The 26,127-nt window shown below is 42.3% G+C and overlaps 2 protein-coding genes across 4 annotated transcripts; one reads left to right on the forward strand and one right to left on the reverse strand.

Annotated features, from left to right (window-relative positions):
• Positions 1-955: 955 nt before the first annotated feature.
• LOC140910358 (uncharacterized) lies at positions 956-12,308 on the reverse strand. Of its 2 annotated transcripts, none has more exons than XM_073341064.2 (5): positions 11,985-12,308; positions 9,263-9,418; positions 6,465-6,593; positions 6,235-6,372; positions 956-2,001 (listed from the first exon to the last, which is right to left on the reverse strand). In XM_073341064.2, the coding sequence occupies exons 1-5, from the start codon at positions 12,291-12,293 to the stop codon at positions 1,945-1,947; spliced, it is 789 nt and encodes a 262-aa protein (XP_073197165.2). In that variant the 5' UTR covers positions 12,294-12,308; the 3' UTR covers positions 956-1,944. The 2 variants fall into 2 exon arrangements, with proteins under 2 accessions (XP_073197165.2, XP_073197164.2); XM_073341063.2 differs by having other exon boundaries at positions 956-2,912.
• BBS12 (Bardet-Biedl syndrome 12) lies at positions 12,240-25,773 on the forward strand. 2 transcript variants are annotated; one of them, XM_073341061.2, is made up of 2 exons: positions 12,240-12,515; positions 20,244-25,773. In XM_073341061.2, exon 2 carries the CDS (start codon positions 20,260-20,262, stop codon positions 22,429-22,431), a length of 2,172 nt encoding a protein of 723 aa, XP_073197162.1. In that variant the 5' UTR covers positions 12,240-12,515; positions 20,244-20,259; the 3' UTR covers positions 22,432-25,773. The 2 variants fall into 2 exon arrangements, with proteins under 2 accessions (XP_073197162.1, XP_073197163.1); XM_073341062.2 differs by having other exon boundaries at positions 12,240-12,404.
• Positions 25,774-26,127: the final 354 nt, after the last annotated feature.

The following is a 26,127-nucleotide window of genomic DNA, read 5'->3' on the forward strand; positions in this document are numbered from 1 at the left end:
GACATAACAGTCTGCAGATATGTTAAGGGCTACTATAAATAGGACCGCAATCAATTGTTCTCCATGTCCTACTGCAGCAAGAGTGATTTAAGTTAGAAATTAGGAAAAACTTTCTAATTCTAAGTTCTCGCCTAGGCTTCCATGGTGGTTGTGGAATCCCCATAATTGGAGGTTTTTAAGAACAGGCTGGATGAACATCTGTTAGGGAGGGTTTAGGTTTACTTGGTCCTGGCCACAATGCAGGAGCTGGATTTGATGATGTCTTGAGGACCGTTCTAGCCCTACATTCACTAGAAGTAAGATCTACTCCAATTCAAAAAACTGTCCAAAACTTCAGATTGCCCACATGCTCAGGGTTCAACTGACAGCCATATTTGGGGTCGGGAAGGAATTTTCCTCCAGGGCAAATTGGAAGAGGCCCTGGGGGATTTTCGCCTTCCGCTGTAGCATGGGGCACGGGTCACTTGCTGGAGGATTCTCTGCACCTTGAAGTCTTTAAACCATGATTTGAGGACTTCAATAGCTCAGACATAGATGAGAAGTTTTTTGCAGGAGTGGGTGGGTGAGATTCTGTGGCCTGCATTGTGCAGGAGGTCAGACTAGATTATCATAAGGGTCCCTTCTGACCTTAATATCTATGAGTCTATGAGACTGAAGAGGTTAGTTAACAAGCTCGTCACTTTAGCCAAGCTACAAGGTTTCAGCATGAATAAGTAAATCTATATATGTTTTTCCTAGCTTCAGAATCAATCTATGTTTCACTGTGAGTAATGTGATTAGGGCAGGAAGAAACTAAATGCATCATAGGTAAACAAGAGTCATTACCCTTTTCCTGTTGCAACATTCAAAAACTGTACAGTCACTCGAACAAGTTCTGGGATTCCCCCAGTCTTCTAGAGGCTGAAATTTCCCTTTTTGAAGAGAACTGCTTAGTGTAAGAAACTTTTAATCAGCATGCCAGGGAAAAAAGTTTTATTTGACAGAATATTTAGAGGCTATGCATTTCTCTTTTGGAAAGTGTTATAAAATACAGAATTAAAAGCTTGTCCAGAATTGCTGTACACACAAATCAAAACAGTGATATTTTGATAGTACATTCAATTTCCTGAACTCAACTCCACAAGTAGTATACTTGCAAAACTGTTTTATTTCACTTTATACAAAGTTGAACCATGTATTTTAAAAAAATCTTACAGTGCCATAGATCACATCTACTGCAGTAGAAAAAGTTAACATTGACTTGATAAAAATTAAATGGTCTAGTTCATATAGGCTCAGTTCAATACGTAGGGCCATCCAGGGATTTGAGCCCACCTCTATATAAGCTAACTGTGACTTAGCTTATACAGAGGAAGATCAGTACAGAGCCCGAAGCCAGAATGATTCTAACAAAACATATCAGCTCTGCATCTGCAAATCAAGAGTTCACATAAACTAACTCTCCCCACTTCCTTAGCTGGGACTAGCTCTCCCCTGCTGGGGCCTTGCAGCTGAAAAGCAACTGCAAGTGTTACACTCCCCCTTCTGAACTCCATTTAGGAGCTGTAATCAAGAGACACAGTTTAGGTTGTATGGCCTCCTTACAACTTTTCATTTGGTTGTCTGACAGTGAATCAAGGATGATAATTCCCTCTGGATTATGTCCTTAGATAACATGTTAAGCCTCGCTGCCATATGCTTGTGTGCAGAAAGGAAATGTTGAGAAGCACCAGTTAGGCTGAAATTGGCAATACCTGGACATTCTCAAAATGAGGCCGCCTATAAAATAAAAATTAAAAAGCAGCTCCCATATGCATAGAAACCTCTTAATTTGCTAGTTCTTGACATCTGTATAGTATAACAAATTATTTCTGTACTGTCAAGGTGCTATCAGATTGTATGAAGGAGTTGTAAAGTTACTCTTGTGTATACAGCCTGGCCTTCAGTGGTGCCTACAGATGAATTTCACTCCAAGTACTTAAAAGAACAGTAGAAACTCAGTAATGCTTCAGACATCAGTACCTGGGAACAAGACAATGATTATATAGTACAACTTTGATAATCTAAACAAAATGAGAGAAACCAAGTTCAGACAAGCCAGATTTCAGACAATCATTGGACTGTGAAATGAAACAACATCTAGAGATAGCAAGGCATTTGGGATAACAGGAGTTGTACTGTACATGGCTATCTGCTACTACACATACCTGCCACAGGGTCCCAACGCAACCAGCCACAGGAACAATAAAGATGGATATGCAACAGATTTTAGATTCCTTAATGGAAAAAAACATGATAGCCACCAAACCTGAAAAGCTTACAAGAACAAAAATATTGGCCTTGTGCCTTTGTTTCTTTTGGAAGTATAAACTCAACCTATAATTTAATTTTAATGCATTAGAAATATCAAAGAAGTCAACTCAGTTCATCTCTAGGTTTGCTGGAGAACATGTTGTATTATCGGCTCTCACATCTTAAATGAAGGGGCCTGGGTGTTTCCAACAATGTCCTTTCTCTAAAGTGTTAGTCACTGAACTTACATACATTTAAAAACAAAAACAAAAAACTGAGTAAGAGTTTGACTAACTTTACTTCTCAGCTTTCACTCCTGGGATGTCTCATTTCACTAGCTCTTCTGTCACCCACAGTCGTCTAGGCTATATAGACCCTGCATTTTTATCATAAAAAACACTATCCAAAAAAGAAAAGAAACAAAAATACATCCCCTTTTAGGCCTTCTTTATATATTATGAAACATCAAAAAAGGGTGAAAGCTAATATTTGTTTAAAGTCTTTTCCAAGTCATCTTTTAAAACAACCCTAAGTGAAGGCAATAGCAAACATTAATATAGGCTTGTCTTCTTCATGATTCTCAAAAACTCTTGCTCATTTACTTCTCCATCTCCATCTCGATCAGCTTCATCAATCATTTCCTGTAAAGAACATTTAAGACTAACAACCAGACTCAATATACAAGACCTTTTATTTACTTTAAAGTAGGGCTGTCAAGCGATTAAAAAAAATTAATCGTGATTAATTGTATGATTAAAAAAATTTAAATATTTTGGATGTTTTCTACATTTTGCAAAATATATTGATTTCAATTACAACCCAGAATACAAAGTGGACAGTGCTCACTTTATATTTATTTTTATTACAAATATTTGCACTGTAAAAAACAAAAGAAATCGTATTTTTCAATTAACCTAATCAAGTATTGTAGTGCAATCTCTTTATCATGGAAGTTGAACTTAAAAATGTAGAATTATGTACAAAAAATAACTGCATTCAAAGATAAAACTACGTAAAACTTTAGCACCTACAAGTCCACTCAGTCCTACTTCTTGTTCAGCCAATCACTCAGACAAACAAGTTTGTTTACATTTTCAGGAGATAATGCTGCCTGCTTCTTGTTCACAATGTCACCTGAAAGTGAGAACAGGCATGGCACTGTTGCAACTGGCGTCCCAAGATAGATATTTACATACCAGATGCGCTAAAGATTCATATGTCCCGTTATGCTTTATCCACCATTCCAGAGGATGTGTCCATACTAACGACAGGTTCCGCTCGATATCCAAAGCAATGCGGACCGATGTGTGTTCATTTTCATAATCTGAGTCAGATGCCACCAGCAGAAGGCTGATTTTCTTTTTTGGTGGTTCAGATTCTGTAGTTTCTGCAACGGAGTGTTGCTCTTTTAAGACTTCTGAAAGCATGCTCCACACCTCATCCCTCTCAGCTATAGCACTTAACCCAAGGTTTAAGAATCTTTTGAAATGCCTTCCAAAATCTATGTTTAGAAATCCCACATTGTTACCTGCTTTGCATTTTGTCAAATATGCAGCGAAAGTGTTCTTAAAATGAACATGTGCTGAGTCATCTGAGACTACTATAGCATGAAATATATTGCAGAATGTGGGTAAAACAGAGCTGGAGACATACAATTCTCCCCCAAAGAGTTCGGTCACAAATTTAATTAATGCATTGTTTTTTTTAAATGAGCGTCATCAGTACGGAAGCATGTCCTCTGGAATGGTGGCCAAAGCACGAAGGGGCATACGAATGTTAGGCATATCTGGAACGTAAATACCTTGCAATGCCGGCTATAAAAGTCCCATGCAAACGCCTGTTCTCACTTTCTGGTGACAATGTAAATAAGAAGTGGGCAGCATTATCTCCTGTAAATGTAAACAAACTTGCTTGTCTTAGCGATTGGCTGAACAAGAAGTAGGACTGAGTGGCTTGTAGGCTCTAAAGTTTTGCATTGACTTGTTTGAGTGCAGTTATGTAACAAAAAAAAAAAATCTACATTTGTAAGTTGCGTTTTCATGATAAAGAGATTGCACTACAATACTTGTATGAGGTGAACTGAAAAGTTTTTTATAGTGCAAATATTTGTAATAAAAATAATATAAAGTGAGCAGTGTATACTTCGTAATCTGTGTTGTAATTGAAATCAATATATTTGAAAATGTAGAAAAATACTGCATTTTGCACTCAACTGTCAACATGTGAATGTCAAGGCTGAACCATGTTATAGACGTTAAGAGATGAAGGAGGATTTAGGAGTGTGGGAACAGTTTCTGATGCATTGTAATAGGGGGTTCTTTTTGGAGGGAGGAATGGATGATAGAGGCAGTTTTAAAGATTCACTTAAATGCACTGGGAGGAGAATAGGTTTTGGGGTATTTCACCAAGGCAGCTGGTGTGCTCAGAAGTAGCCCTGGTTGGATACAAAAATGGATAGTAAAGGATGTAGGCTTCCTGAAATTTTTTTCCATTTTAGTGGCAGAGACTATTTGGGGAATGAATTTCGCAAACAAAAGAGTGCATTTCTGGAGTGACAGCATGTTGGTGTTACATGTTAGTAAGCACCAGTCCTCCAGATTGCCCAGGGTTATAAGGTTGACTAGAGCATTCATCCTGCAGTGTTTCAACTTTAACATCTGTTTTTCTGCCAAAGATGTTCCCAGGATTCATAATGGAATAGACAATGCATTGTCTTGATTTCAAGTGGATGGATTTTGGGAGCTGGTGCCAGGAGCCAATAAGGAAACCAAACAGATGATGGTGGTCTCATGGGACCTTGTCTCATGATGGCTCTTGGGGCAGTACACCGATTGGTAGAGACACTAACATTCAGGGCTTATGACAGAAGCTTTAACAATTTTGTGTAATTTCAAGGAGGGACGGCCTCCCTGTGATATGGCCTATTCCAGAGGACCAGATACTTCACTACATGTTTTTTCTGGCAACATGGGCTGACATTCTCTACCAGCTCCAGTTGCCTATCGGGCTTTACATTTGCTAGTAGGGCAACGGGTACCCAGATCCTTGTACTAGAATCTTAGTCTGGAGGTTTGTAATGAGATGGTTTTGAGACACAGGCCCTAGGCAGGATCCTTGTTGTCCCATCACTGTTCAGATGCTTAGGGATTTGGTGAAAGTTCTCCAGCAAATATGCAAACATGCATAGGAGGTGGCCTTGTTCAAGGCTGCGTTCCTGGTAGCATTTCTTGGAGCTTTTAGAGTCAGTGAACCAGTGACTGAGTTGGTAAGGGATAACTCAGGAAGAGCTTCTGAGTACAGTGATTTACAGTGGGAAGAGAGATCAGAGGATGTTGAAAACAGATTGGGAGAGAGAAGGCAACATAAGTCTTTCATGCTACAGGAGGGGGATGAGGTAAGGATTTGTCCGGTAGGGTCATTAAGGACTTACGTAGCCTTGAGACAGGTGGGGGGGAGCCCCTCTTTATGTATGATGATGGAAGATCCCTCACATCCAACCAATTTGTTACCATTTTAAGAAAATGGCTTATAATGTCCCTTACAAAAGGGACACAGTTATCAGATAAAATGGATTAGAAGGGAATTTAGAGGAAAGTTGGGGAAGTGGGGTTTGGGGAACCTAACATCTGGTATAGCAGGGAGCTAACCCCTGTTTCTTTTCAGCCCCCTTCAACTTTATACGAGGTGAGGGCTGGGGGGTCCCAGCAACTGGCTGGCTGGGACTAGGTTGGATGGAGAAGGGCTTGACGGCAGCCACCAAAATAAGGGGAAACAATTACGAAAATAATGACCCGCACTGTGTGATTTATTGCTCAGATATTTTAGGTGAATAAAGTTGTGGCCTAATTAAAACATATCTATTGCCTCCTGTCTTTCTTTCAGAGTAACCTGACATTGTGTCTGACAGAGCTAAAGGACTGGCCCAAAGCTTGTTGGGAAATTATTGGTAAGGTCAGAATTTACCTGCAATTCTTCATCTGTTAAATTCTCTCCTAGCTCCTTGGCAACTCTCTTCAAATTTTTGAAAGAAATCTTTCCTGTCCCATCATCATCAAATAATCTGAAGGCTTTCAAGATTTCTTCTTTTGAATCTTTCTCATTCTAAAATGAAATCAAGAAAAAATAAAAACCCATTGTTTAAATGTCCTCATTCGTTTATCGCATTTGATTTTTCAGACGAAGTAGATGATTACCATTTTTTGGGTCATCATGGCCAAAAAGTCTTCAAATTCAATGGTGCCACTTCCTTCTTTGTCGATATCTGTGATCATTTTTTTAACTTCTTCTTTCTTTGGCTCAAAGCCTAGTGCACGCATTGCTACCTGTAACAAAGAGCGATTCGGTTAACATACGTATACAACTAGAATTATACCTAAACCATTTGCATTAAGCAGTGTTTCAGTTCTTTTCCTCAAACTGCAACTATAACTTAAAGCATATAAATCACAAAGAAATTCTTATCTACATTTCTCATCCTTTTGGTAATGGCATTTTTCTTCCGGAGTTGAGTAGTTTTTTGTGACTGTAACACTCACCGCTCTAACAAAAACAACATAAATTTCTTACCTTGAAAATCAATATGTAAGTTATTTTACAGATGATCTGAATTGTTGAACTGGGACTTCCGTGAGAACAGGAGACCTGCAGAGACTTGATCCTACTCCTATTGAACTGTACAGCAAAACTCTCACTAATGTTAAGGTAAGCTACTATTCTACTTATTGATATATAAACAGTTAAAAGGAATCCCCATTCCTAGCTCTAGGGACTTTTGATATTTATTTAAAGAGAAAAAACAAACAAAGCCAGAAATGCAACAACAATTGGGTATTTAAGGTCCTTTAAAATCAGTCAGTGTGACAGTCAGAAAACAAAATCCCCGCCATTTACAGGCCACAAACAAAATACAAAACATAACTTTACAAATGTGATATTTAGACTGTCATAGATGGAGCGAACATGAAGGTATTTTTAAGATTAAATTTTGTACCTGCAGTCTTTCAGCACCTTAGAACTATGCTTGCTGCTTCTCAAAATTATTTATATAGCATCATCAGCGTGCTAGGTGCCTGAAGCAAATTTAATTTAGAAAGATTACGTTCAGTTTCAAAAATACTTGGATTGGAGTGGATTTTGGGTATAAACACTCATTCTTTCTGAGGTTCAGGTAAAGGAAATAATTAGAGCTGGTTGGACATTCTGACAGAACATCCTTCCATCAGAAAATGCCAGTTAACCAAAAGGTAAAACATTCTGTGGAAAAATGTTGCCTCTGATGAAAATTTGTTTTGAAATGAAAATTGAAAAAAGCATTTAAATAAGGTTGAGACGTACCATTGCAACCTTTTCCAAACAGAACATTTCTGATTTTCGATTTTAAAATGATTTTGTTTCAAAACGTTTTTATCTTGTGTATACCAAAATATAAAAGGAATGTTGAAACTGGAATGAAGCATTTAAGTTTTGTCAAAATGAAATATTTCGATCAACCAAAAATTTGTTTCCTGGATTTCTGATCAAGGAAAATTCGTATTACTTTTTCTTTCCATTTCAGAATGGAAGACGTTTCAGAGTCATGAAACTCCTCCCAAACAGCTTTAGAAATCATGAATGCATGTGATGTATTGAATTATTTTACCTAAGAAACATATTGCAAATTTCTGTTCTCTTAGAAGCTGTTAAATTTATTGGTTCTAAAATTAACTTTTACATATTATCAATATATTAATTAGACCAGCCAGACTGCTGACAAGGATTAGTGTTTAAAGTCACTGAAGTCAACAGGAGCTGAGAGTAACTCAGCACATCTGAAAATCCAGCCTGAGATTTCTCCAGTTAGGCACCAGTGCTGGATTAATGCAAGGGTTGTAGGGGCTACAGCCCAGGCCCTCAGGCAAAGGGGGACCCCACAAAAATAAATCCATAATTGTATACAATTCAGTGGTCACCTACCTGTCGATCACGATCAACTGATTGATCCTGGAGCCTCTCCCAGTCGATCGCGATCTCCGGGCCGCTAAAAGTCCAGCTGCACAGCAGGGCTCAGGCAGGCTGCCTGCCTGCATGCCATGGCCCCATGCCGCTCCCAGAAGCGGCCAGCTGCTGGCACATCTCTGCGGCCCCTGGAGGGCGGGGGAGAGGCACCTCTGTGTGCTGTCCCTGCCCACAGCACTGTCCCTGCAGCTCCCATTGGCTGGTTCCTGGCCAATAGGAGCTGCCAGGGGGGCACTTGTGGGCAGCGCATGGAGACACGCTGTCCCCTTCCCCCCAAGGGCACGCAGAGATGTGACAGCAGCCGGCCGCTTCTGGGAGCTGCGTGGGGCCACAGCATGCATGCAGGCAGCCTGCCCAAACCCTGCTGCACCACTGGCTGGTAGCCCCCTGTGGTAAGCGCCTCCCTGCCGGAGCCTGCACCTCACACCCTCTCGGGCACCCCAATCCCCTGCCCCAGGTTAGAATCCCCTCCTGCACCAACCTCTCTCCCAGAGCCCGCACCCCTCACCCTCTCCTGCACCCCAACACTCTGCCCCAGCCTGGAGTTCCCTCTTGCACCCAAACTCCTTCCCAGAAAGAAACTAATATAACAGCTGTTCTAAGGTAAGAAGTAGGCTATTTTGAATTAACTTAACTATGTTCTACATGTTAAGACTGAAATGTAACCACAGAACAGCTTTGTTAATTAAAAGGCAAGTTTAGTATAGCGTTAATAGCCTCGATGCCATAATTGTGATCATTTTGTTTTAAATTAGAGAGAGACTTGTATACAGGCACCCCAAAAAATCTAATAGCCCTTGGCCTCAGGAGAGTTAATCCAGCCCTGTTGGGCACCCAAGCATTGGTTTACATTTTGTAAAATTTAGCTCTCCGAAAACAAGCCATTTCATATATTATTTGGGACTGACAATGCCAGCCTACAATTGAGTTTGGACACTGGTGAATAGAGCAGGTCAACAGCTACAACTTTGAAAATAAACATAGAAAAAATTAAAACCTTCAGTTCTTTTACATCAATGCTTCCAGATCCATCAGTATCAAACAAATCAAAAGCTTCTCTGATCTCCTGCTTTTGTTCTTCAGTTAGTTCTGGTTTCAATCCACTTTTCTTCCGCTGGGAAGCACCCACGCCAGCTTTTCTGTAGTTAGATGCCTTCAATAAATGGATGAAAGACAAAAGTTGGTAAAGACCCATTTCAAAAAAACAAACCAAAAAATACTCCGCAATAGTAGAACAAAGAGCACATCTGTTGCTGCAACTAGTAGATGTTGGCTCAGTTCTGGCCAGCACCCAGAATCCTTTTGCTCAGACTATCAGGAACCACCCCAAAGAGAAAGTGTTGAGCTTTAGGCAGCTTGGGATAAACACACTAGCTAGCTGTTTCTGCCAGAATAATCACCAATTAAATAATTAACACTGTTTACACAAACTGTCATCTTTCAGTGGCAGTATTAACACACCACTTAGATGACTGAGGATTTTACATTTCTTGACTACTGCTTCAGTCTGTCTGCAGGCAGCACGGCATATATTTAACCTTGAAAACATTAAGAGAAATCTATCTTCACAACCATAATTGCTAGCACTATAGGCTTCAACTCTGAGCATGACTCAAGAGTACCTCAATACTTGTGTTCAGCACAGAAATGGGAGTGCTCATTCTGGGATTATCTGGGGCTCTCCCTTGCCCCTGGTTAAATTAGAGCAGCTTCTGAGCTGCTATAACTTGTACTCTGCTTTAATTGGCACCCTGGGCCACAGAAACCAGAAAATGGCAAGTATAGTGCCTAGCTCTAATACACCCCTAAGTCACTGACAGTCAGAGAGAGGAAAGGGGACTGGCTATGTAGGAGCCACTTACGCAGGGTGTATTCCCCAAGTCCCTATTACATTGCCAGAGTAGTGTAAAGGGGACATATTTCAATGGAGAATTGCATTCCTTCCCCCTCCCTTTTTTTTTTTTTTTTTTAAATTTAAAGCCTAGAATCTGGAGTACAATTCTGCAACAGGAATGGCAACTTCCACCGCATCTCTGAACACAAGAGGCTTCAGACTGTCTTCAGTGCTGGTTCTTGACTCTGCCTGGGTTCACATGAAAACAGTATTCTTCAAAAGTTCAAACTTTATGGGCGAGAAAAGTGAATAAAAAGTTATTACAAGGGAAGTCTAATTTTGCACTTAATAGGAAAAGTTTCTTACCTATAGTAAGAAATTAGACTTTTCAGGCCCTGTCCTAACTTTTTGCCAGTAGGAATGCCACTAAGGTAACTAACTTTTTTTTTTTTTAGATTCTATTTTGGGTTGGAATTTTATTTTTAACGTGACTCGTCCAAGCCAGGTTAGCTTAGGAGCCCATTACTCCAGCAAATCTCTCTCACATTTCATTCCATTAACATGGCTGCTCCAGATTTTTAATATTTAAAAAGCCCTAAGATATATCACATTTAAGTAACAGAGGGACTCACAGGGAGACTCTCTGATGGAAAAGGAAGGATAAATTGTTATACAGCAGAGGCCCAAACCTTGTGTCTTTCAAACTCTCCATACATCCAGTTGATCAAATGTACACTGCTTATCGTTCTTTCCACACATTTAAAATTTTAACACTGCACAAATTCTTCAGTGCAAATATTTCATTTACATTCTTTTCTTGCCCACACACTTGGTGTATGTGCTAAGTGACAGTCAGACACCAGAACAGGCTAAATTAATTCAGAGAGTCCATTTACCCAGTGTGAGCGGCACTGTGTGTGTTCCCTGCATGTTATCACTCCCAAAATTCAAACTGCAGATTTGCCATGTTTGGTATTTTATCTCTATTAGACAAAAGAGTGACATCACTATGTCACCCTGAAAAAAGGAATTTTTACCTGTCCTACTCGAATTAAATTTGGGGAGGTTTATTTTAGCATCCTGCAATCTAGTCAAAATCAATAATGCCCCATAACATAAAAAATAAGTGGAAGAGGTGGAAAACCTGAACAGACTAGTTTTCCAGGGGCCGCGTAGCAGCCTTCAAGGTGAGCTCAAGTGTCTTAGCCTCTCGGTGTAGCTCGGAGAAACAACAGAGCTGATTCAGACAGGTGCTTACCAAGGACCCCAGGCCAAGGGAAGTGTCTATGGATGAGTTGTCACATGAGGATAAGCCACTCTAGGGCATATACAAGCAAATACAGGATACCCTGTAAAGTTGCTGATTTGGGGTGTCCCTATAACAACAAAAACAAAAAGCAGCACCACACCCACTCCTTGAATCAGCAACACCACAGGCCCAGAATCCTATGCACGCAGCCAGAATCGAGCAGCCTGTCTGCCCAGGGCTGAAGAGGGCTCCTATATTAACCCCTTGGCAGGATGTCCACGATTTGATGGTAACGGCTTTAAAAACAAGAGAGCCACTGCTTAGAGCGAACACCACCCGCATGGGGCCGCTCGCCTGGAACTAGCCCTGCGCCTTCCCCCGCCATCGCAGCTTTGCCAAGAGGGCCCAGCACTGGTTGCTGCAGCAGGGCTGGGATCCCACCTAGTCTTCACACAGGGCGCTGAACCTCGCCGCTGTGGGGCGGGGCGGGGCGGGCCGTGCCCCGCTGCCCAGGCCCGGGGGTTGGCAGCTTGTCTCGCTGGGGAAGGGGTCCCGGCGCGCTCGGATGGCGGGGGCGGATTTACCGCTACCAGGCCAGCCCTGCTAGGGGCGGGGGAGGGGCGCGTGCACACTCACCATCCGGCTCGCGGGGCACTCGGTGCAAACCGGCTCCCCCCCCGCCGCGGGCTGAGACGGGGCGTCAATTGTTCTGCCACCTGCACGCACCGAGCGCCTCTCCTGGGCCCGGCAGCGCGGCCCGTCCAATGACCAGTGGGAATGCCACCGAAGCCCCGCCCACACCCGGGACCAGTCAGGTGCGACGGGCATTGTGAGGTCACACCGAACGCCATGTTGCCCGTTGGCTTGGATACACACTACAAACACAGGCGTCGTTGTCCCGGCAACAATTCCCCGTTTTCGCGGCTCCCGGGAGCTTGGGCGCATGCGCCTGCCTGAAACGACGGAAATCCCGAGCTGCGCGCGCGCCACGTCTCGAACGGGAGTGATCCTCCCCCGCAGGCGGCCCAGGCCCTCCCCTGCGCGCGGCGGAGAGCGGTCAGTAGTGCGGGCTGGGCCGGGCCGGGCGAGGTCCAGCGGCTGCGGGGGGTGGCTGTCCCTGCCTCCGTTGAGGGCCCAAGCAGCGGAACCCGGCTTTCAGCCGCTGTGGTGAGCGGGTTGCGCCCATTTCCCAGCCGGGGGTAGCGCGAGAAACTCCCGCGGGCATCCGCGCGCTGCTGCAGCCCTCTCTCACCCCGCGTCTGGGACAGCACCTGCGGGGGGCGTGGCTGGCGGGGTGCCTGCACGGTGGGGCCAGCGGCTGGGCTGGGCTGCCAGGAGAGCCTCCCCGCTGAGACACCTTAACAGTGGTGCCAAGGGGCTGGTCTAGGAGGAGGCATTCCTGGGAGAGAAACTGGCCGGGGGGGGGGGGGGGGGGGGGGCGGATGTAGTTTCCTCATTGAGACTTGAGTACGATACAGTAACTCCTCGCTCAACATTGTAGTTACGTTCCTGAAAAATCCAACTTTAAGCGAAACGCTGTTAAACAAATCCAATTTCCCCATAAGAATTAATGTAAATGTGGGGGTTAAGTTCCAGGGACATTTCTTTCACCAGACAAAAGACTATTATATAGACATACACACACACAGTATAAGTTTTAAACAAACAATTTAATCCTATACACAGCAATGCTGATTGTGAAGCTTGGTTGAGGTGGTGGTGGTGGAGGAGGGTGGGATATTTCCCAGGGAATACTAAATGATGAACTAGCAATCAGCTGAGCCCTCAAGGGTTAACACGTTGTTAATATAGCCTCATCCTCTACAAGGCAGCACAAATGGAGAGAGGGGAGACTGAGATACATACCATGTGAGAGAGATGCATTGCCTCTTTAAGGTTTCAGAGTAACAGCCGTGTTAGTCTGTATTCGCAAAAAGAAAAGGAGGACTTGTGGCACCTTAGAGACTAACCTATTTATTTGAGCATAAGCTTTTGTGAGCTACAGCTCACTTCATCGGATGCATACCGTGGAAACTGCAGCAGACTTTATATACACACACAGATCATGAAACAATACCTCCTCCCACCCCACTGTCCTGCTGGTAATAGCTTATCTAAAGTGATCATCAAGTTGGGCCATTTCCAGCACAAATCCAGGTTTTCTCACCCTCCACCCCCCTACACACAAACTCCCTCTCCTGCTGGTAATAGCCCATCCAAAGTGACAACTCTCTACACAATGTGCATGATAATCAAGGTGGGCCATTTCCTGCACAAATCCAGGTTCTCTCACCCCCCCTCCAAAAACCACACACACAAACTCACTCTCCTGCTGGTAAAAGCTCATCCAAAGTGACCACTCTCCCTACAATGTGCATGATAATCAAGGTGGGCCATTTCCAGCACAAATCCAGGTTTTCTCACCCACCCCCATACACACACAAACTCACTCTCCTGCTGGTAATAGCTCATCCAAAGTGACCACTCTCCCTACAATGCACATGGTAATCAAGGTGGGCCATGTCCAGCACAAATCCAGGCTCTCTCACCCCCCCGCCCTTTCCACTCTAAGTACATTGCCTTTTTAACAGGTTTCAGAGTAGCCGCCCTGTTAGTCTGTATCTGCAAAAAGAAAAGGAGTACTTGTGGCACCTTAGAGACTAACAAATTTATTTGAGCATAAGCTTTCGTGCGTGCATCCGATAAAGTGAGCTGTAGCTCACGAAAGCTTATGTTCAAATAAATTTGTTAGTCTCTAAGGTGCCACAAGTACTCCTTTTCTTATTGCCTTTTTAAGTAGATCAGCAAGTTGAGACAGCAGCTGCTGCAAGCAAGCTCCCTCTGTCCTGAACCCTGTCATGTTCCCTCCTCCCCCCCCCCGCTCTACATGGAAAAGGGGTAAGTGGGGTACAGGAACAGGGCAGAGGGGAACACCCTGACAGCCCCCTCAATTCTTCCCCCCCCCAAAGCAAGTAGAAGGCTCCTGGGAGCAGCTCCAGGGCAGAGGGCAGGAGTAGCACATGGCAATGGGGTGAGGGATAGCTGAACTGCCAGCAGTTGATAGCACAGGGAACTTAGGGGAGCGGGGAGCTGATGCGGGGCCGCCAGTCCACCCTGGTTCCAAGCCCCCACCAGCTAGCTGCTACGGGCTGCTCTTTCTGCAAGCAGTGTACAGAGCGGGCAGCTGCCAAACAAGGTTATAAGGGAGCATTGCAGAACTTTAAATGATGATCTCTAATTGATCAGCAATGAAACAACGTTAACTGGGAAGACTTTAAGTGAGGAGTTATTGTACTTGTACTTAGTTGTGTACTAGTTATTGTAGTTATTTAAGTGAGGAGATAGGCCATGCGCTTGGCAAGACTAGATTGGGGGAGGCCTCTGCTAATGAGCAAAGTCTGTTCTAGTGCCTAATCACCTTCAGCCAATTTGCTCCTTCACTGTCTTTCATTTTTTAAAACTGATACAATGTACACAGTTGTTTCCCTGTGTGTTTAACAGAGCTGCAGACTCTTCTTTAGGGAAAAGGAATGCAGGCTTCTGAGACTTGGTTACTGGCCACAACAATTTATGAGAGGCTGTCACACGCCCTGCAGATTGAGCTTGTGAAGAATACCTTCCTTACCGGCAAACAGGCAAAGTCAGGAATGCAGCTCTCAAGGCAGTCTGATGTCTATGCACCTAGTCAGGGCACAGTGTGTTCTGAGATAGGGTGACCAGATGTCCTGCTATTACTGGGACCCTCCCGCTATTAGGGGCTTTATATGTCGTCCCCCCCCCCCCCCCAAAAAGTGTCCTGATTTTTCACACTTGCCGTCTAGTCACCCTAGTTCTGAGATGCTGTGGAATTTACCATGTAGTAGGGTAGGTCTACACAACTGCTGGGAGCGTGCTTCCCAGAGTGACTAGATAGACCTATGCTAACTACGCCCTAACAAGATGCTAAAAATAGCAGGGTGGCTGTGGTGGCATGGGTGGTATCTTGGGCTAGCCACCCAAGTGCATAGCTGCCGAGCCCCCCAAGTATGTATTAGAGTGAAAAAGGAATGCAGTCTTTTAAGATTCGGGCTTGGTCTACACTGCCAGCTTATGACTAAATAATAACTACATAGTTGAGCAACGCAGTTATACCAACCTAATTCCAAGTGTAGACTGTGTTATGGGAGGTGGAGGACTCACACTGACCGGAGTCAGTGTAGGCAGCATCTTCCCTAAGCACTGCACAGCTGTGCCACTGCAGTACAGTTAGTATAGACAAGCCCCCTGTCTCTAGCCAGAAAATTTTTTGAGAGACTGTCAGTCTCCAAATAGCAATATGCTTGAGGTAGATGGGATAAGGAATTGCTGTTACTCTGCATGGCTCATAGTAAACTAAAACATTTTTCAGCTACCTGTTTTCCAGTAACTATGCTGCTGCACCAGGGCTAGCAATGGGGTGTGTGGGTGGGTATGTGCACTTATGTACAGACAATTCAGCAGTTTTTACTATCACTTCATGATAATATACTAAGAGCTGGCAAATTGATTCAAAATTTTATAGTGAAGACCCTTAAAGATGAAGATGCTACTGGGGAAAGCAAAGTAATACAAACATACAGTCTCTCTCTCTCTCTCTCTCTCTCTCCTTCAGACTGTAAAAATAAACTGCACATTTTAGGCCAAGAAAGATGATGCAGTGAAACATACTCTTTCTCTTGAAAAGAGTTTTATTCTGCTCAGCTGTTTACAGAGGATAGGCTTTCCAGTGGAGTTGGTCCTGTAAGTCAGTGTGCAGGTTGGGTTGGTAGAAACCCATTAAGGCAGTCAAAGGGTCTCAGGCTAGTTAAAACATCACACCTACGAGGTGACATAGGTATGCCGGAAGAACCCCCAGTATAGATGCAGATGTGCTGACAGAAGAGTGCTTCTGTCAGTGTAGCTGATATCACTCGGAGTTGGCTTTCTGTTGGCATATACCAGGGGTTCTCAAATTGGGGGTCAGGACCCCTCTGGGGGTCACGAGGTTATTACATGGGGGGTCATGAGCCTCCACCCCAAACCCCGCTTTACCGCCAGCATTTCTAATGGTGTTAAATATATAAAAAATGTTTTTAATTTATAAGCGGGGGTCGCACTCAGAGGTGTGCTATGTGAAAGGGGTCACCACTACAAAAGTTTGAGAACCACAGGCATATGCTGTGTCTACACTACGGGTCTTTGCCAGCATAGCTATACCAACATAGCTATGCTGGCAAAGCATTTTCAGTGTAGACAAGGCCTTTCTTTATCTTACAGGGTCTTCTTCCTCCTCTTCTTCACTCTTCCCTGGCCTTTTCTGCTGTAGGTAACTTGAAAATATAACCCCAACTAACTTTTTGTTTTTGTTTTGGATGAGTGAAGAAAGAAGTATGAAATGACAAAATTCTAAATGCAATGTCTTGTACTACATGTTAATTTCCTGTGTTACAGTCACTTGTATGTTATGGTTATTACCAATATACATGTACGCATGATGGAAAAGAAAAAAGTTACAAGCTTTTACAGCTCAAAAATGCAAATCATTGGATCTTTTACATAAAATGTCTCAAGCAAAAGATACCCAAATTGCTTTATGAACTGATATACAAGTTATACGTAGCACTGTAGGGATTACTTCACATCTCTAGTATATCCCATAGGCTGAACTGAAGCATCTGTTTTACAGCAGCAGTCCAGATTTAGGACTGGAAGTGAGGATTACCTTTTTCAGTTGAAATATCAGGGGAAACTTTAGGTGAACAGCCTGTAATTGACAGTGTTGGAATTGACCATAGTGCTGGTGTGAATGTCTCTGTTTTACAGAAGGTGCCACAGTATCTTTTATCACAAATCACAGAGCTTTGGTTTTTCATCTCATCTGATAGACAGCACCATAGTACCTCATAGTGCAGAAGCATGGGTTCAGTACTAATTCACAGCTTCCTCAACAGGTAGAAAACTTGATGGGACTGCTGGTTATTGGGTCAGTCCCAGTAGAAACAGAGAGAAGAACACTCCTGGAGAGGTTGCAGGGGTGGCCCTTCCCCCTCTAGAGGCTTTATCTACTCTTTGGCCAACTAGAGAGGAAGGAGCTGATTGGTTTCTTGGTTTCTCCTTTCATAGTTTAAACCCTAGCTTTGCCCATATGGAGCCTCTTTTTGCTCAGCAGCTCCACCCTGTTACCTGTAAGTATATTTTCACAGCTGTGTCTTGCAGATGCTGTAGGTCTGACCAGTAGCCTGTCTGGGGATCAGGAAGGGGTTTTTCTTCTATTGGGGCCAAATTCTCATAGTTCTGACAGTTTTTTTTTCCTTCCTCTCAGCATCCTGGAGGTGCACTTAGGTTAAATAGGATTGAGGCCAGGTCTACACTAAAATGTTGCTCAGAGGTGTAAAAAAGCCAACCTAACCCCAGGTGTAGTCAGTGCTAGGTTAATGGAAGAATTCTTCCATCAACCTAGCTACTGCCTCTCGGGGAGGTGGATTAACTACAGCGACAGGAGAACCCCTCCCTTCACTGTAGTGAGCATTTATTGCTGAAGTGCTGCAGCAGTTTAAGTGTAGACATAGCCTTGGTAGTTGATAGGGATGTTAGTTTGTTGCACCTTGCAGCCACTTTCCAGTGCATTTAAAAGGCTAAAATTAACAATTCCCAGAAGTAGAAGACCTTATGGCCTTCACGGGCTGACGTCTCCCACCATTTAGTAACGTCTGTCCCCTCATGGGTCTTGGGGGTACTGATAGGATTCAGAAGAGTGAGCTGAATCCAAGGGATAAGATGAGATGGTCTGCTCTAAGTTATTGGTTCATATGGTAGGAGACTTGTAACTCCTGCACTGAAACCATTTAAAATGAGGGTATGGGTATGTGAGGGTATCGGTGACAGGACAGCAAGTGCCCCACAAGTTTAATGAAGTTTCAGTCTGTTGCTTAAAATTCATCCTTGTGTCTGTCTTCATTCACCACTGTGTCTGGATAAATAAAGAAATAATTGCGAAACTGGCAAGTAAAATTGTTAAGGATTCCACTAATGAAAAAGGAGGATTGTTTGTGAAAAATACTGATATATAGCTTGACAAGCTTAGATTATTACCACAAGAGGCTGCCAAGAAGAGTTCTTTTTTTGGGTGCACATTCCCCTTCCCATCCCTCTTCAGTACAGTTTCAGAAGTTAATATGAGTTGCTTATTTAAAATCGTACTTTAAAAATAATCACAATGATTATAGACATGTGGAATAAAATTATTCTGAGTGTGTGATTCTCTTGGAACTGACTTAAGTTTTACTGACTTTGTCTTACTAAATAAATTAAAAGAAAGTTCTGTGTTCAATTCAAACTTCAGTGGTTCCTTTAAGCCTTAGTTCAGGCCTACAAAGACATTGCATGGAACAAATATATAATAAATGAACCTGTAAAAATGTTGCTGTCTTACATGCAGGACTTGAAAAATTTTACTAGGCAGCCTTGTTAATAGAATGGAAGGGGGACAGGGGATGTCATGAAAAGGGACAAGGATGAATAAATGGTAAAGGCAAAGTTATGTGGGGACAAGAAGCTTGATCTTGACTGTGGGACAGGAGGGTAAGTCATTGGAGGAATTCAAAGACAGGGCGACACGGTCAGAACAACAAACAAGGCAGATGATTTTAGCAGTGGCATTTTCTATAGTCTGGAGAGGGGATTATGTGGGTGTCAGAGAGGCCAAAGAGTAGAAGGTAATAGATTAGGATAGGAGGGGTTGGACAAGAATGAATTTTAGCTAGAGGATCAGTGGGAAAAGTTTGGATCTTGGGGCATGTCTACATAGGGACACTCAGAAAAGTTCAGATAAATTAACTAAACTTGTGACTTTAAATTGCATTAGTGTAGGCATAGTAAACCCCTGTGATGATGCTCTTGGTCAGAAGTAAAGTGGCCTTCGTTTGCTTTGGTTTAATTTACTGTGAATTAACTTGCCCGAGTGTTCAGTGTAGACATGCCTTTAGAAATAGTGTGATGGGAGAAGCAGTATAATTTGTACATGGCCTGAACGTTTGGGGCAAGGAAGAAGGAGGAGTCAAAGATGACTACCAGTTTATGGGCCTGAGTGATAGGACTGGAAGGGACTTCAAGAGGTCATCTAGTCCAGTGCCCGGTTTCAACACTGAAAGAGGTTGTGGAGTGGAGAGGTTATATAGGGAAAGAGAAGGCATTCAGTTTTGACATGTTAAAGAAAGTGTTTTAAAATTAAGTTCATTTCTCTGAGCAGTGCCATTGAAGTCCAAGCTGTAAAATCTTTGTATTTTATTCATGAGGCATAAAAAAGTGTGGCTTTAGACCGTTTTTTCATGACTATGTTAGGAGAGCCTGCCACTGAGTGGGAATGAAATATCTTCATGGTCAATATGGTAGTTGGTCCCTTTCCAGCTCTGTTTGAAGTCAGTGGTATCACTAAGGGTAGTAAAACCTATGCCTACTAGTGTTTGCAGACAAGATATGTTTCCAGCCCTAACAACATGCATTCTGAATCAGACAAACAAATGCAAGATTTGACATAAGAAAAGAAGTCGGAAGAGGAATGGTTTGGGTATGGTCCTAAGGAGTGGTGGTCTTTTTTATTATTAAATCTGATCTGCTTTATTAAATCAAATATATTTGATTTATGGGGTAAAATTAAAATACCTTTTAATTTTGGGAAAAAATCTTCTGTAATGACTTAGCAGTGCAATATTTCAACAACTGCATGCGTCAGACATGAACAACATCTTATAATACAATATTATGCAGTGTAAAGTTACTTCACCCAATCTGTATTCAGTTAATTTTTGTTAATTATATACTGTGTACTGTTACATTTTTGTCAAGAATGAAGTCTTGCGCAATAAAGACAGAAGCAATAAACTTGTATTTTGTTTCCAGATATTGACAGCTGATCATGGCTTTCAGAAATGTGAACAGAAGACGTCACATTGGACTTCAGCAGCTTTCATCTTTATCGTCAATAGGAAGAACACTTTTAGGGCCAGTAAAATCATATAAATTTATTGTAGATGTAAGCACCAGTGAGAGTGTTTTGACTTGTTCTGCAGTTAGACTTCTTGAAAGTTTGGATTTAACTAGTGCAGTGGGACAGCTTCTTAATGAAACAATTCAGGCACAGAACAAAGAATATAAAACTGGGATGACTACCCTGTTGTTTCTTGTTGGTGCATGGAGCAGTGCTGTACTTGAATGCCTTCAGCAGAATGTTCCTTTTTCAATAATAGTATCTGTGATGTCTGAAGGATTGAACTCTTGCAGTGAAAAAGTCCAGTGTCTTCAGCTATCAGTACATGATTTATATAAAGGGCCCGATTCTGTTCCCATTCACTTCAGTTCTAGCTGTCTGGGGCCCCAAATTATTGAAAATAAAACTTCTAGTATTGGATCTAACAGTTTTTTAAACCCTCTTGTGCATATTCCTAAAGAGGTTCCTGTATCTAAAGAAAGTATTCCAGAAGGCCTTCATTCTCATCAAGCAAGCTCTTGCGATGCTCATAACAGATGTTTGAATTCACACCTATGCACTACAGACTATATAACACCCTTATTGGATGAACCAGTGGGCAATAAAACTATGCCTGCAGTTCCTGGAAGCAGCTTGATTACATCCAGCTGTAACAAAAGAACAAGATTAACTCATAGTAGATACTTTAACATTCCAGGAAAAAGCCATTGTTCACTCCAAGTAGACAATTTTGGGGGTCCTCCCACTGGGCCTGCAGCATGTCCTTATGAATTTAATGATTTTGGACAATTGGCAATGGCTCTTAGCCATGGGAATCAGTCTAGCATGAAATTGGTACAGGATATTGTCAGATGCCAGCAACAAGTAGCTGATCACACAGGTTCTTCTCAATTTAATATTGCAGAAGTTGTGACGTGCTGTTTACCAGGATTGTCTGAACATTATTCTTGTGTGTGTCCGGGGTATATCACTTTAGTATCACCAGAGAAAGTCGCTGTTACCAAGCAACTTCAGGATAGACCGCTTCAGATTCTTCTTGTAGATGGTGATCTAACGGAAAAGTATCGTCACTTGGGATTTAATAGACCATCAAATGTCAGAATAATATCAGAAAATGTAGGTTTGCAAGAAAGTAGCTCAGAAAGTTTATGGATAAATTGTGCGTTAGATGTTTTAATACAAGCAAAAGTAAATTTAGTTTTGGTAAAAGGAAATGTGTGTGAAAGTTTAATGGAAAGATGCATCCTGAATAACATATTGATAATCAATCCAGTAACTCACAATGTGCTACATGCTTTTGGGAAGGGCACAGGAGTGCAGCTGGTGACATACCTTTCCCAGGTAAATAGTCATTGTGTGGGTAGCGGTGTCTGGGTGGATTTCTGGAGAACTGGTGACTTGAGCACAATGGAATTGGATAACAAAGTGCCAATCAGTATCAAAGCTGAAGGAATTCATCTGGTAACAGCTGTGCTTAGTAGCACAGTAACTGCAAAGATGCAAGTCACTGAAGATCATTTCTGGACTTGTGCTTATCGCCTGCATCATGCTCTAACTGACCAGAAAGTTTTTCCTGGAGGTGGTGCTGTTGAACTGTTGTGTCTCAGTCATCTTAAAAAGCTTGAAGAACAATCTTTAAAGCAAGCAGATAAAAAACTTTCAGGAGATTTTTACATGTCTTCTTGTTGGCTGACAAAATCATTCACACAGTATAAACCAGTTGTGCTTAAAGCTCTGGCAAGTGGTTGGCATCAGTACCTTTCAAGACTCATGTGTAACACTGCTCATTATGCATCAGAGTTTGAAGTAAGCACTTCCATCGAGCATCATCTCAAAAAAGCAGCAGACTGTGGTTCTCCTTCAGCATATATTCTGAAAGAGTTCAATAAAGGAGATAAGGTCATGGTGGATTTTGGTCTTTCAACTAAACCTGAGGAGGCTGTAAAGATATATGACAATGTTACACCCAAGGTGGAAGCATGGCGCAGAGCTCTAGACTTGGTGCTATTAGTGCTTCAAACAGATGCTGAAATTATCACAGGTCCTAAGAGAAATCAGTTATTAAATTCACATGTATCTAGTGAGTTCATATTTTTATAGGACTCGGTAGGTTTTATGTATGACTCTAACTCAGTGGGTGGAAAATTTGCAGGTACACGGAAATGTTTATACAGCTATAAAGCAAACTTTTAAGGAGTTATGCCAGTGATATTTACAAATAAAATTCAGCACATGGATGTAGAGACAAACTAGATAGTGCTGTAGCTTTTAATTTCTAGAAATGGAAATTTGAGTATCCACCCAATCTACACTGAGACGAGGTCAAACTGATGCATGAGAGAAGTATGAAGCTACTAGGTGGAGTGGGATACTAATGGAAATGAGCTCACTGTCTCTAAGCAACAATACTGCCTGTTTGTTTCCATGCTCTCTCCATTAACCGCCTCCCTACCTCTTATACTACGTTGCATAGGAAGCAAAAAATACAGCTCCAGACTCCTCAGATGGAGAGAAAAGGCTGAAATTTGGTCTGGGTTTCTGGCGTGTTTGTGCTTTGCAAAACAATGGGCTGGGGTGGGGGGTGGGAAAGCTGAGGGCTTCATCCACAGATTTCCCTTTACTACAAAGTCAGTTCTTGTCCTTATTCACCTGCTACTAAAGAGGAGTAGCACCCTCCTGTCTCAACTGCTGTTTTTGTGGGTGTTCTGTAATTTTAAGGGGGCTTTGCTTTGTCTGTCTCTAACTACCTTTTGATGGGGGTGGACCTACTAAATTCTTGTTTCTTCTCCATGACTGAACTCACTGACAGAGTTGTCACCTCAAGAGCATTCTCCTAAATCAGTGATTTTCAGCTTGTGTTCCATGGACCCTGGGGGTCCACAGTCTATGCCTAAGATTTCCAAAGGGGTCCACACCTCCATTTGAAATTTTTTAAGGGTTTTTCACAGATGAAAACCACTGTCCTTAATCAACAAACTCTCTTTAAAGGCAACCTACAAGGGTGGGGAAAACAGTATGTGCTCCCCCTTTCTATCCTTTGTCTTACGGTTTATAAAGAAGGCCTGGAAGATTTTTACAATTCTTATTTCTAGTGGGGGTTTTTTCACATAAGAAACTTCAGGTCTTGTCTGCGCTATTCCTGGAAGAGTGTAGAGGACTCAAAAATTAGTGAGATTGACATCACAAGTAACAAATGTTTTTTGCCTTTTTTTTTTTTTGATGACCACCCTTTCCCCAAATGCCTGATGCTGTTGAGAGGGACGATTCAACACTTCACCCCTTTAGTTAAGGATTAAGACAGCTCCTTCTCTGCTTCTCTGGACTTTTATGAAGAGCTCAACCAAAAACAGGGAAGAGAAGTCTTTATGCACAAAGTACAGTGAGGAAAACCCCACATTTGTGCCTTCTGTGTGGATGAGGAAATGGGCACTCTTTCTTTGCAGGTCCCATTCCAAGTGCTTCAGAGACTAGCTATTGTCAGTTGCGGGGAAATCTGCTCTTCGTTTGAAAATCCGAGAAGGTGAGAAGTATTAAGCATACTTCACTGAATATTATTCCATGTAGTGAATACCCAGGATCAGCTCCTCAGCTGGCCTGAATCAATGTTGTGATGTTAACTTCAGTAGGTTCATGCCAGCAGAGGATCAGGCAGCAGATTTGCTACCAAGAAGTGCTCAGGTGACCATATAAGACATTATACAATTATGTTAGAGGGGTAGCTACTCCCTTGGAGGAGGGAGCTTCCCTATGCCTCTAGAGAAGGTGCTGAGAGGTCCTGCTAGAAGAAATAGAGGTCATGGAGGTATCTGTAGCCAGAGTAGCTATGTTAAAAGTGGAATCACAAGTGTTACTAGTTAAGATTGAGGTACACTGGAAAGAGCTGACTGAGAAAGCTCGAACTGAGCCTGGCTCAAGCCATTGCCATTACCTTCCTTTTCCTAAGCGTTAAAATTCACTTAAATTTGTAGAAAAAATAAAAAATGTTTTGTCTCTGGTGAGAAGGGAGAATAGCTTTCATATTATATAATATTACCCCCCAAAAGGTTATATTTCCATCTTTTACTAAACAGGAACCTGCCTCGGGCCTATATTATAGTCTTGGGCATGACAATTTACCTCTGTGCCTCATTTTCCACATTTTAAAAGGCGGATGATAGTATAGACCAGTGGTGGGCAACCTGTAGCCCATCAGGGTAATCTGATTGCAGGCCGCGAGATATTTTGTTGACATTGACTGTCTGCAGGCACTGCACCTGCAGTTCCCAGTAGCCATGGTTCTCTGTTCCCGGCCAATGGGAGCTGTGGGAAGCGGCGCTTGCAGGTGAAGGGGCCAGAGGGATATACTGGCCGTCACTTCCCACAGCTCCTATTGGCCAGAACAGAACTGTGGTGTGCCTGTGGACGGTCAACGTCAGCAAAATGTCTTGTGGCCCGCAATCAGAGTACCTTGATAGGCAACCTGTGGCCCGCATGCAGCCCATCACTGCTATAGACCTTATTTATAAAGTGCTTAAAGAGCTACTGATGAAATATAGCAAAAGACAAATATTTAGATTTACACATCCTTTATAACCCTTTTCATTTTTGTACCAATTACTTTGTGAAAGTACATTACCAGTGATTCATAAAAAACTATTTGAAAATATCATCTATATTTTGAACCTGTACTGACAGTATAATGTGTGTGATTTGGCGCACTACAAAAAGCTTCTGTATTTTTAATGTTCTTTAATGCTAAGAGAAGAAAGGGAAGTAGGAATCATTCATCCATTTTAAATGTGTATATAAAATGAGAATGTGTATCTGGATATGCCTTTCAGTATACTGCTAAGTCAATTTGTACATGCTGCAAATTCAAATTCAGTACTCTAGCCTGCAGTAGATTATATTCATGAATAGTACTACATTTGGTGCTGCTTGCAGGAAGAGACCATAATTTTGTGTTTATAAATAGGGCATAAATTTCTCAGTGTAAGAAATGTATACTACACAGGTTGTCAAATCTTGGAAAACGTCTCACTTGAAACACTGCTTTTGACAATATTTCCCCCCTCTAAATAAAATAAAATGACAGTCTTAACTGGTTTCCTTTGGGTTCTTTTGGTTATCCCTTTTCAACAAAACAAGGGATGACGCTTTACAGACAGCGTTCTGTAGTGCTTTCGTTGTGGCAAAAGACCAAATCTGAGTCTGGATAATTTAGTCAAGTCATTTTACCATCTAGCAGCATTTAAATAGTAAGCCGAGCCCAGATGGAATTGGTATTGGTATTAGTTGTAACAGAAAAGCATATAACTGTGGAGATGAGTTTCTCACACTAATACTTTGAGTAAACCTCATGGTGAGTGTCTCATACTTTGGGTGAAAACAAAATAGAAAAAAGACTGTAAATGGTGGTACTAAAACTAATTCCTGCTCTTGAGCATTTTTGTATCATCACTGTAATGGCTGACACCATTGGATTAAATATGATTAGATTTACTCATCATAACCACTGCTGCTGTTTGTAATCTGATTCTATACATTTCTTTTGGGGCGGGGTGTGGGCATGATATTGGAGGCCAAGAATTTTCTAGGGAAAAAAAGCTGTTTTACTGTAAGTCCTGGCTCAGTAAAAGGGCAGTCAGAAATCAGAGCAGTTACTTAAAAATACTGTAAATGTGGTGGCCCTTTGTCACTTCCTATGTATTGTTCTGGCTGGATGTCTCCCTTTTCCTCTAGGCTCCTCGTCCCCTGTGTGTGTCTCTCTCTAGAGAAGGTATTGTGGAGCAGAGGGATGAGCTGGCTCAAGTATCT

The sequence above is a fragment of the Lepidochelys kempii genome, chromosome 4, assembly GCF_965140285.1.
Source record: "Lepidochelys kempii isolate rLepKem1 chromosome 4, rLepKem1.hap1, whole genome shotgun sequence".
NCBI classification, from domain to species: domain Eukaryota; kingdom Metazoa; phylum Chordata; order Testudines; family Cheloniidae; genus Lepidochelys; species Lepidochelys kempii.